The sequence below is a fragment of the Lutra lutra genome, chromosome 7, assembly GCF_902655055.1.
Source record: "Lutra lutra chromosome 7, mLutLut1.2, whole genome shotgun sequence".
Taxonomy (NCBI): Eukaryota; Metazoa; Chordata; class Mammalia; order Carnivora; family Mustelidae; genus Lutra; species Lutra lutra.
In genome coordinates, this window is record NC_062284.1 from 45,486,418 (window position 1) to 45,499,170 (window position 12,753).

Here is a 12,753-nt window from a genome sequence, read left to right on the forward strand (position 1 = left end):
GTCATCAGCCATAAAAAGTCATATACTGAAGCGATCACAGCCCATCCCCCGGCCCCTGACTGCTTCATCCTGTGATAAAGTTAAAATTCCTTCCCCTGCGTGTCCTCTCATGAAGCAACCTGTGCGTGTGAATGCATGGAAACCCACTGGAAGGAGGGAACACCAAACTGAAAGCCAAGGTCATCACTGGGGAGGTGGGGAAGGGACCAGAAATGGAGGTGATGGTCCCAAGCCTATCCCTAAAGCTTGACTATTTTACAAGGAGATTATAATCACACGTAACTTACATAATTAAAATTAAGAGGTAGAGATGCCTTAGCCTGGTAACTGTTAGCCTCACTCCAACTTGCGTTTCATGCTTCTCTCCATGAATTATGCATTCTCTTGAAATTAAAAAAAAATTTTTTCAACTAGGTTTAAATACAGTTGACCCTTGAACAATGAGGGAGTTAGGGTGTCTAGTCCTGCAGTCAAAAACCCATGTATAACTTCTCGCTTCCCCAAACTTAACTACTAATAGCCTACTGTTGATTGGGCACTGTACCAATTAACATAGTCTAGTAACACATATTTCATATATTATACTTATTATATACTGTATTCTTACAATAAAGTAAGTGAGAGAAAAGAACATGTTGCTAAAAAACCATAAGGAAGAGAAAATACATTTACGGTACTGTACTGTATTTATTAAAAAAAAAATCCAGGAATGCCTGGCTGGCTCAGCATCCAACTCTCGATCTTAGGGTTGTGAGTTTGAGCCCCATGTTGGGTGCAGAGATGACTTTAAAATCTTGGGGCACCTGGGTGGCCCAGTCAGTTAAGCATCTACCTTCAGCTCAGGTCATGATCTTGGGATCCTGGGATTGAGCCCCATGGGCTCCATACTCAGCAAGGAGTCTGCTTCTCCCTCTCCCCTTCCCTCTGCTCATACTCTCTCTCGAATAAGTATTTTTTAAAAATAAAATAAAATTCGGGGTCCCTGGGTGGCTCAGTGGGTTAGAGCCTTCGGCTAGGGTCATGATCCCAGGGTCCTGGGATCGAGCCCCGTATCAGGCTCTCTGCTCAGCTCCCCCTCTCTCTCTGCCTGCCTCTCTGCCTGCTTGTGACCTCTGTATGTCAAATAAATAAATAAAATCTTTTAAAAAAATTAAATTAAATTAATAAAATCTTTTAAAAAATCCATGTATAAGTGAACCCCCACAATTCAAACCCGTGTTGTTTAAGGGTCAACTGCAGTTGCAAAGGATATGATTTCTGGCATAATGGACATACTGACATTTATATTTATTTATTTATTTTTAAGATTTTATTTATTTGACAGAGAAAGACACAGCGAGAGAGGGAACACAAGTGGGGAGACTGGGAGAGGGAGAAGCAGGCTTCCTACTGAGCAAGGAGCCCAATGTGGGGCTTGATCCCGGGACTCCAGGATCATGACCTGAGCCGAAGGCAGACACTTAATTGAGCCACCCCGGCATCCCCATACTGACATTTAAAAATTAAACTGGAATCACAGTGATTTGATACTCATCATCAACCATTTGCAAAATACATAAGTAAGCTCTTCTTTAAAAGAGGAAAATTTACATCACTGCATTTTCTCCTTGAATGCATTTTCTTACTACTTCTCCCACATAATGCTATGCTAATGGAGTATATAGTTTATACTTGAAAATCTTTTATTGATCATCAAACAATACTTCTCTACCATAAATATATACATAATACATATGTATATTTATATATACATAATTAAAATTATATTCTATTTTTTTGTGGCCATAAGGCTGCAGAGTTTAAATTTTTCTTCTGGACTGACTTATCATTATAGTTATAATTCGTTCGCTGTTTATCAAAATGACATGAATATATTCAAATGTTGATAGAGCATTATTAAATATAAGGAGTAAAAATATTTTTTAAGTAAGCTATATCCCCAAAGTGGGGCTCGAACTCACGACCAAGCCCAAGAGATCAAGAGTTGCATGCTTTACCAACTGAGCCAGCCAGGTGCCCCAGGGAGTAAAATTTTATAAGAAACACAACTCATATTGAAATACTTATATACATGCTGGAATGCAATAGCAATCAACATCAATTTTATCCCTACATCCTATTTTTGTAAATGATAACACTGAGAAATCTCATTCACATAAACAAGTACCTGGGAACGGAAGAAGTTCAAGCAGAGTTACTCAATACCACCTAATCATCCAACCAGTAACAACTGAATTTGCTTCACCTCCCTCAATGGTTGAAAGCAAAATATTGGGAAATCTTTGATTTGCGAAATGATTTATTGCCCAGACATCCTGAGTCATTCGCTTTCTCAATATGGAAATCACTATTTTAAATTGTTTCCTTGGCACCCCAGAGACTTTTACACACCAAGGCAACACACCAAAATAAGAGTTAGGATGGGGAAGACAGGAGTCCTATATATAATAGCATAGGTTAAATTAGGCTATAGTAACAAGCAACCTCAAAATCTCAATTGCTTTTAACCCACAAAGATTCTTCCCCCCAACTCACGATACGTGTCCGTTGCAGGTCAGCTGGGAGTTCTGGTCCATGCCATCATCACTCAGGGATCCCGATGCCACCATCTGAAATGTCATCAGTCAGTCACCAGGGCAGAGAGAAGGTAAGAGGGAGAATCACACACGGGCTCCAAAATGCGTTCACCCAGAAGACCCATATTGGCCAAAGCAAATCACATGGCCACACCTGACTTTTTTTTTTTTTTAAGATTTATTTATTTATTTATTTTTAGAGAGTGAGAGAGGGCATAGAGCGGGAGGGGCAGAGGGAGAGGGAGAGCAAACTCAAACAGAAACCCCGCTCAATCCCAGGACCCTGAGATCATGACCTGAGCTGAAACCAAGAGTCAGAGGCCCAATTGACCATGCCACCCAGGCACCCCAAAACCTTACTTCTAAAAGGTGGGAAAGTACCTGGAGGAGAACAGGGACTATGGGTGAGCAGCACTGATGGTTAACACACTTTTCTTTCCTAAAATGCCAGGCAAGAAATTGTGGAAATGAAGGGAAGTGAGGCAAGGCATTCAGAAGCGCAGACTAGTCTTCCTCGAAGATGGCGGGAATTCCCTTCAACACAACCCTGACACTGACCCTTACAGAAGCCTCTGTGTACCTCTGGGATACACATACTCAAGTGTGGAGACCACTATGGCTTTGGTGAAGCCTTCCGTTTAGATCCAGGGCCCTCTCCAAGTTCCTGCTGGCATCATTGCCTGTACTAGCTGTCTGGAAGCTGCGGAGTTAGTTACATTTTTATACACGTGTTTCATGTTTTCCTAACAAGCTATAGTTTCTTTAAGGATGGAAACCATATTTTAAGTTTTTATCTCCCCCACCATCTAGCAGGGACAGTTAGAAGTTATGAAGTCTACCTGACGGCTGAATTGGTCATTTTTCTCCATGTGCTTCCACCTCCTCGTCTCTGCAGTCATAACAGCAAAGCTTGCCCCCAGGATCACACTTAAGATGTCTTTTTTTTTTTTTAAGATTTTATTTATTTATTTGACAGAGAGAGATCACAAGTAGACGGAGAGGCAGGCAGAGAGAGAGAGGGGGAAGCAGGCACCCCGCTGAGCAGAGAGCCCGATGCGGGACTCGATTCCAGGACCCTGAGACCATGACCCGAGCCGAAGGCAGCGGCTTAATCCACTGAGCCACCCAGGTGCCCCACACTTAAGATGTCTTAAGTCAAAGCTCCTCCCATCCCACCCCTTTCACTTAACAGGGACCAGCGGCTTGCCACTACCCTTCTGAAAAGCTTGTGTAATGATGAGCCATTGAAGGCTCTCGAAAGTTCTGTGGGAAATGCGTTTAGGCGGATCCACCTGACATCGGGGAATGCTGGGTGGTTACAGGACCTGCAAGGCGGGAGGTGGGTCGGGGACAGGGAGTCCAGGTAGAAATTTGCACTCCAGAAGTGATGCAGGGAAATGGCAAGCCACACTGAACCCTCAGGGACCGACCCCAGATGCCTTCCTGAACTCCAAAAACCTGGATTCAGGGCTGAAATCGGCAACAATGGCAAAGGATAATTACAAACCTCACGATTCCGCTCGTCAAAACCAAATGTTCTCTGCGCCCGACCCTGCCCCCTAGTGGCCTCTCGAGGCATTGCCGATACAGCTTCCCGTCACCAGGAAGCAGAGTTCTCACCGGGGAGATCTGGGATTGACGTAGGTGATGATGAGAGGATGGCCAAAATTGCTTCTGTAGAAAAGGAAAGGAACAAAGGAGGCAGAGGAGGGGCCATACACATGGGTTGAGTGCAACTGAGCACTTGGGGGGGATTTTTGTCCCTGGACTTACTGCACAAAGTGAAAACTAGAAAAAATCTTTGAATTGCAAACCAACAACACATGGGCATGGTTTAGTACATGCAAGTTTTTAAAATTGAGGGTTAGTTGCCAAAAACCGAAGTCATGAATCCAATTTGCCCATTAAAATCTGAATGTCCGATTTCTCTTGAAAGATCAAAACATCAAGCCATGCGAGGCCACCATCCTACTGAGCTGCCACTGGCTGGGGCCCAGAAGCACTGTCCCTTTCAGCAGGCCTGAGCTTTCCTGCCCCCAAGACACCCAGGCCACCTCCCTCAGTGCCACCCCTTACCCTGCAGGCTGGGAGTCTGCAACTCCTGACTAAGGTGGATATTTCATGATGGAGAGCAGGATCAAAAAATACCAGGATGGGGCCAACCAGTCATCCAGTTTGTAACTTGCTACAAGAATATCCCCACATTGGGGTGCCTGGGTGGCTCAGTGGTTGAAGCCTCTGCCTTCGGCTCTGGTCGTGATCTCGGGGTCCTGGGATCGAGTCCCGAATTCGGGCTCTCTGCTCAGCAGGGAGCCTGCCTCCTCTTCCTCTCTCTCTCTCTCTGCCTGCCTCTCTGCCTGCTTGTGATCTGTCAAATAAATAAAAAAAAAATCTTTAAAAAAAAGAATATCCCCACTAAGCAGCATCTAGCTTATATCTGAAGACCTTTGGGGACAAGAAAATCATTGCCTATGAAGGCAGCCCACTGCACCGTCCCACAGCTCCAACTGCTTTCACAGAGCGGGAATGGTCTGTTGAAGTAGCATTCTCTTGAGGACACGTGAACAAAGAGACATGCAGATATTGCCTGCAATATCGTCTCAGAAGTGAAGTAGCCACTTAGCAGACATGTGTTAGGCACCAGGAGGTGCCCTAGACTATGCTGGTGAGTGATGATGGCATGACCTGTGCCCTAAAGAAACTTCCAGCATGGGCAGAGACCAGTCAGGTTTACACAGATGATATCAACACCTAGCAGTGCTAACTGATACAGAGACATTTGGGAATAGTGCTCTGAGAAGAAGCTGTCCAAATCTGAGCATTCCCAGACATGAGAAATTAAACACGTAAACTCTGAAAATATCAGTGGTAGTTAGAAAGCTCGGTGCCATTCCTGACACATTACTATGGACATCTAGGAGTTTAATCCATCAACCAGAAGGGCTTACAGGTAACTGACTTGATCTTTTGTGAAACAGTGAGTCAGCACACCTGTGTTATGTCATTTTACATAACTGAGTGAATTGGGGCACATCTCTTTGCCTCTTAGACTCAATGCTTCTCGTCTGTGAACGCAAGCAAGGGACTGGATCCAATTTCTCAGGGCCTAATATTTACTTTCATATCCCCAATTCCAACACAGCAACTGGCTACCTACAATACAAACTATGTACAAATCTAGTAGGTGCTCCCTAAATGTATTTTTTTAATTTAAATTTTTTGAAGATTTTATTTATTTATTAGAGAGAGACAGTGAGAAAGGGAACACAAGCAGGGGGAGTAGGAGAGGGAGAAGCAGGCTCCCTGCTGAGGAGGGAGCCCCTCAGGGGCTTGATCTCAACCTGAGCCAAAGGCAGATGTTAACGACTGAGCCACCCAGGGGCCCCTTATTATTATTATTATTATTTTTAAGTAAACTCTCTCCCCAACATGATCAAGAGTCCCTAGGTCTGTGTACTGAGCCAGCCAGGTGGCCCAATGTTAACAATGTTCCCTAAATATTTGTAATTGCCTGCTGACTCTAACTTTGAGGGCATTAGCCAGAACAGAGGCAACCCAGAACAAATGGATCCGGAAGTAGCCCCAGGCAGAGTTCCTCTTGGGATACAAAAAAGATATCTGGGTGAGGCTTGTGGACATTTTTGACCACAAGAGGGCGCCAGAGCCTCACTCCACCCACCAGGCCCCTGAGAAGAGGGAGGCCTCATCAGAGGTCACCTGCGTATCAGGCTGTGTTGGGTGAGCAGAAACGTCGCCTCAGGAACCACTGGGCCAAGACAAGACGCCTGAGATGTAAACACAAGCGGTCATAGGACAAGGGGGCAATGGAGGATGTGGAGGAGGGAGGACAGGAAAAGAGCCAAAGACCGAGAAAGAGACTCGTTGGGGTCCCAGAACATGCCGAGAGATACATCAGGAAATGAGACCTAGGGTGAGGTCACACTGAGCCCCCAAGTTACCTCAATTTCAGAGGGAAAAACTTATCTCTTTGAGTATCTCAGCGCCTGCACAGTGGTCACAAATGTCTTGACTTGAATGCACAGTAAAGAAAGGGCCAGAAGCCGGACTGAGATGGGTCCTGAATGCCTGCCTGAGTTTGACAATCAGCCCATAGGCTCTAGAGAATCATGAAAGAAAGTCCTTTGAAACTGTGAAAGTAGTATTGGGCATCTGTGGCTGTGGACAGGAGAGATCTCTTTTTTTAAGATTTTATTTATTTGACAGAGAGATAGGTCACAAGCAGGCAGAGTGGCAGGGAGAGGGAGAGGGGGCAGCAGGCTCCCCACTGAGCAAGGAGCAGAATGTGGGGCTCGATCCCAGGACCTGGGATCATGACCTGAGCTAAAGGCAGAAGCTTAACCGACTGAGCCATCTAGGTACCCCAAGAGATTTAAATATATATGTCCATAGGGGCACCTGTCTGGCTTAATCAGAAAAGCATGTGACTCTTGATCCCGGGGTCATGAGTTCAAGCACTGTGTTTGATGTAGAAACTACTTAAAAAAAAATGGGGTGCCTCGGTGGCTCACTCAGTAAAGTGTTTGCCTTCAGCTCAGGTCAGAATCCCAGGGATGGAGCCCAAGTTGAGCTCCCTGCTCAGTGGGGAGTCTGCTTCTCCCTCTCCCTTTGCCCCTCCCCCTGCTTGTGCTCTCTCCCTCTGTCAAATACATAAACAAAGTCTTAAAAAAAAATAAAAACCTTAAAAAACAAATATACATATCCATGAAGAGCACATGCAAAAAAAAATTGGGGGGAATTGATTTTGGGGAAAATCCTCTTCATGGTCTCTCTCTCCATCTCTTTCCTGAGACCCAAGCCACTTTCCAACAGGCACACTCCATCAGTTCCAGAATGAGAACCTGGGCCTGGAAAGAGAAACTGGCACAGCTGAGAAGCCTCTAGTAGGAGAGGTTGCCTTTACCAGGGGCTGACCGTCTATGGTGTCCTGCTCCAGAAGCTGAGGAGTCACCCTGGGGTGGGAAATGGGGGCATCTCCCTCCACGCCCACATCTTAAACCACCCATGTAGCTGTTCTGAGAAGCCAAGCACAGAACCACAAAACATGGCTCCAGAGCAGGGTCTGGACTCAGGGGAGGGGAGGCAGAGGAGAACAGGAGGGCGGCAGGGGACAGGGGAAGATGGGGGGGCCGGGACTGAGCCATCTGGAACCACTGACTTCCTTCTTTCTTTATTTGGGGGCGGGGGAGGGCAGAGGGAGGGGAAGAGAGGGACTTAAGTAGGTTCCAGCCCAGCATGGAGGCCGACATGGGCTTGATCTCACAACCCTGAGATCATGACCCAAGCGGAATTCAAGAGTTAGATGCTTAACCAACTGAGCCACCCAGGTGCCCTGGAACCGCCCATTTCTAAATCTTGCCCTCCTGGTTTCCATGCACTTAAGTTGATCCACGGCACAGATCTACAGCTGCATCCCCAGAATGGGAACTTTATCCTCCACCTGAGCACCAGACCCAGGCTACACAGGGAAAAAACGTCCAACAAGAGTCGGTGGCAAGGAAGGATGAGTGCAGAGAGAATGAATGGGTTAGAGGGTGTGGTCCCCCCCTCAGTGACGAGAGCCAAATACAACCCTGGCACCTCTCCAGACTTGAACTTCCTGTCCATGAAATGGAGACGGGTATTCCCCAGATCACATCCCAGAGCAACTGCAAAAATCAGAGACAGGAGTGCTTCGTGACTATAGGCTCTGGGCATGGCTCCCGCCTTCTCTCCTAGCCCCGTGATTTTAAGGTACTGAAAGCCACAAACTCCAGTGATTCATCTTGAGTGATAAAAACTACTCATTCAGGCGGCATTGCGAAGATGCGATTGCTTATAAAACGTTAACAAGATCATCCAAGTCAGGTATGAGGAGTTGCTACAGATACACATATGACCCCGCTCTAGCCAAATCAGGAAACACGTCTACCTTCAGACTTCTGAGTTCTGATCACCCTTACCCAGGGGTTTTTCCCTCACACATATGATAATGGCTGGAGCCTTTGCTTTGTGTTTGTTTGGTTAGCCCCTTAACCAGGTAACTAGAAAGGTGTGGGTAACTGCTGGTTGTTCTTCATGCCCAAGTGGGCTCTTCCGGTTTCCATGAGATTCTCCCAGTCTCCCAGGAGCCCTGGCCGTTTTGAGACCCTGCGCCCCAGAATTACAGGGAAACTTTTAACTTCGGACAGATGTGTCAGAAAACCGGGTCTTGAGCCTTTTGCTTTCTGTGGGTCCCCCTTTTTTCTTTAGATTTGAGAGAGAGAAAGCAGGGAGAGGGGTAGAATGAGAGGGAGAGAAGCAGACCCCTCACTAGGCACGGAACCCCAATGTGGGGCTCGATCCCAAGACCCTGAGATCATGCCCTGAGCCAAAATCAAGAGTCAGATGCTCAACCAGCTGAGCCACCCAGGCGCCCCTCTGTGGGCCCCTTCTAACTTCCATTTCCATAGCTGCAAAAAGTAGATAATAATGCCTTTCTTGCTTTTCTCATAGGGCTTTTCTGAGGATCACCAGAGAGGCTGTGAGTGAACATGTTTGTTAGCTATACAGGAGTAAGTGACTATCACTGTCAGTATAACCACTGCTATCGTCGGACTCTCAGATCCTACAAGCCAGCTTTGGAGGCTTCCAGATGTCCTCTGGGATTCCTAAGCCTCTGCCCTCTCCTTCCTCCACCACTCCTCCAGGTAGAACGTGTGGTTAAAAACCTTTTGAGAACCCTTGATCCACTGGGAAAATAACCAAGGAATGCATAAATTAGAATCACTTCAGGGATGCCTGGGTGGCTCAGCCAGTTAAGCGTCTGCCTTCGGCTCAGGTCATGATCCCAGGGTTCTGGGATCGAGCCCCACACTGGGCTCCCTGCTCGCGGGGAGCCTGCTTCTCCCTCTGCCTGCCTCTCCCCCTGCTTGCACTCTCTCTCTGACAAATAAATAAAACCTATAAAAAAATTACCTCGGTTTCACTACTTGTTCAGGACGAGAGAAAGAAAACAGGGGGTTTTCTTTTTTTTCCTTTTTTCCAAAGATTTTATTTATTTATTTATAAAGAGATCTAAAGAGAGAGATCACAAGTAGGCAGAGAGAGAGGGGGAAGCAGGCTCCCCACTGAGCAGAGAGCCCGATGTGGGGCTTGACCCCAGAACCCTGAGTCCACAACCTGAGCCGAAGGCAGAGGCTCAACCCACTGAGCCACAGAGGTGCCCCAGAACAGGTGTTTTTCTAAAGATAATCAGAGCCAAGTGTCACTGAGTACCTCCTAGGCTTTAGGCACATTCCTCTGTAAACATCAACACTCCTAATACTGAGAGAAGGGCAATGGGTTTTCACGGAATGATACAACCACCGTTCCTATCTGAGACTCATCTTACTAAATTTGTGTTAAATGGAAAATTCACCACCTTGGTTCTTGCATAAGCCAGAAGCCAGAGGAGTCCTACAGACCCAACAACCTTACCCCTTAGGTTAAAAGAGAGACAGCACAGGGCTGGGCTGAAGGTAGATGGGTCTCTGTGTCCCTTAATCCGGGAGCAGCATCCAGTATCCTAGAAAGAGATCAGGCCATACCAAGACCAAGTCACCTGGGCAGAAAGCGGAGTGTGGCATGACAGGAAAGCTGAGCTCTAGTCCTGGCCTCTGGAACTGCTGGGATAGACTTCCAAGCCCATGGCCATCCTGGGGCTGCTGCTTCTCTGCTGCTAAAGGGTGTGTGTGTGTGTGTGTGTGTGTGTGTGTGTGTGTGTGTGTGTGTGCATGTTTCTGGAATGGCCACATGGGTGGTGGAAGGAGCTGGGCTGGGAGTCAGGAGATAGGAGTGAAGCATGCCTTAGCTGTTGGTTTTATAACCTTAAGGGAAAACCACTTCATCTCTCGTGCTTCAGTTTCCTCGTCTATAAAACGGGAGACTGGACTAAATACTCTCTGTGCTAATATTCTGATTCTGGTGGTCAAGGACCCCCTCAGAAAACCAGGCAATGTGGTTTGCTCTAAGGTCGTGAAGACCATCGCTAAGGGGCACCTGACCCCCCCTCCCACAGGAGCTTAGGCCCCTTTCCTGTCAGCTCTGGAACACTGCCAGGACAGCGATCTGCCCAGCCTCTCCCCCCTCACAGGGGCGGGCCCTCAGCTCCTACATCCCCTCCTCTGTTCCTGAAGGAAAACGTCAGGGAACAGTGCCTGCTTTCCTGGAGGTGGCCCATGACTGTGGGTGGGGGGAGGCCTTGCGTGGAAGGAAAGGTAGGTGGGGTAGAGAAATAGGTAGCTGGGTGGAGACATTTTTTCTTCTTCCTCCTGACACTTTGTAGGAAAGTCTTTCTTCCTCCATGTTTACTTCTCCCTTCCAGGGTTCCCTTCTGGTACTTTCCCTAATCCTATTCTGAGGGGCTTTGCCCTATTTTTCAGGGACATTTGCATTCTGACAGAGAGTTCCTCAAGATCAAAAAGCTTTATTCCAGACCTCGAGAAATGGAATTGTCCAGGCACATGCATGACAGGCCAGGCAGGGTGGGAAGGGCAAGGGACCAGTGAGTCCCCTTCCCTCCTGAGACTTCCAGGATCCCATGGAGCCTAATAAGCCTTTATCCTGTGCTAATTCTCAAAGCAGCTCAATGTCAGGCCACACAGTCTAGAAGTTCCAAAGGTGGTCCAAGGAACCTGCTCTCCTACAAAGGCTCCAAATTAAGACACATCCCTAAAAAGGCTGTTTAGGCAGCAATGCCAAAGAATGGCCAAGTACCATCTTTTTTCCCCAGGAAATCCAGAGCTAGCTTCAGGCCAGGCATGGCGGGTAGCCCGGGCTCCCAAGTGCCTGGACAAGCATCCATTTACACAGGCCTCCCTCGTGTGTGAAGGGGAGCAGGAGGTGCGTGCCCTTATGAAGAGGCCTCCTCTGCCACGGACATGATCGCGATGCTGCTGGGAAGGAGCAAAAGAACCCTGGCTGTTCCCAGATGCCTAAAATCCTTTCGGAAAGGAAAGAAGCCTTTTGCCTGTAAAAGATCAGGATTAAACCCCTCTGGGAAGGAATAAGGTGCTTTTTGGAAGAAGCCCAGAATGGGTGGCAGGTCTGCTGCTTCTGACCCATCTTACTGTCCTTGCCAGAAAGATTTTAACTTCACAGCTTCATAATTCAGTATAGACATGACTTTCTGCAAAGGCTTCTCACCCTGAGGAAAGGCCCCAGTCCAGCTGGAGAGCTCCTCTGGGATGGCCTCGGGGGCCCCTCTCTTTCCTGGCTCCTCCTCTCAGACCCAGGCCTGGGCCCTGCTCAGCAAGGCGTGAAGGAGGCCCCCCAGGGAAGCCAGAGGAGCAGGGGCCTTTAAATTATGGAGCAGCTTTCCTAGCCCCTCTCAGAAAGGCCCAGCGCCCCAGCTAAATAATTCACCACCTCAGGAAGACCCAGTGGTTCCTGACACAGCGGAAGTAGGTCAGGCATCAGCGTGGCCCTGGAGGTGGGAGGCGGGGGTCTGGAGCAGCTCCCCGCCAGCACTAGGGGATGCTTCAGGCTGGGAAGCGATGCCTCGCTGGTCCAGATACCGCAGGGAGGTGAGGGGTACACGCAGGAAAGCATCCACCCCTCCTCAGGCTGCCATGCTGGTGTGGACACAGACCTCCCTCTGGGGTCCCTGTCACCCTGCCAGGCTCCTCCTCCTCCCGCACAACACCTGGGGGCGTGTTCTCCCCTCATGTGCCGATACCCCATAGCCTCTAACAGCTGACACACTCATCAGAACACCTTAGACCCAAATCCCCCAGTGCAGGACTGGGATTCAGAAAAGGTGAGGCAGGGAGGAGAGAGGGAGACCAGGGCAACCACAGCAGCTCCCGTTTTGCTCAGAACAAGACTGGAATGAAACCCTACAGCTGGAGCCTCTGGGGCTGCTTCTGTCGTCCCTTTCTAGGCACAGCTTGGAGCCAAGCTATGAAGGGTATGGGGTGGGGGGGCGGGGCGTAGACCGAAAAGACAAACAGCAAAGCCATGAGGACATTGCGCCAACCCTCCAGCTCCAAGAGCTGGAAAGGATTCCAAACCACCACTTCACAGATGAAACTGAGGCTCCAAATCACAAAACTGGGGCCGCTGCAGGCGTTCTGACTGGGTTCGAAGCAGTCTGGGGTCTCAGCTCTACACGGTTTCCCTGACCTTCATACCCACGTACTCCAGCTTCCAGCAAAACCTC

At 48.2% G+C, this 12,753-nt stretch overlaps 1 protein-coding gene across 1 annotated transcript in view; it reads right to left on the bottom strand.

Moving 5' to 3' along the window:
• Window positions 1-268: 268 nt before the first annotated feature.
• RBPMS2 (RNA binding protein, mRNA processing factor 2) overlaps window positions 269-12,753 on the bottom strand; it is a 40,872-nt gene continuing 28,387 nt past the window's right edge. Inside the window, exons 7-8 of the mRNA XM_047736664.1 lie at window positions 2,536-2,609; window positions 269-383 (exon numbers count right to left, since the gene is read on the bottom strand). Coding sequence (XP_047592620.1) covers window positions 284-383; window positions 2,536-2,609 — 174 coding nt within the window. The 3' untranslated portion in view covers window positions 269-283. The remainder of the gene's footprint in view (window positions 384-2,535; window positions 2,610-12,753) is intronic.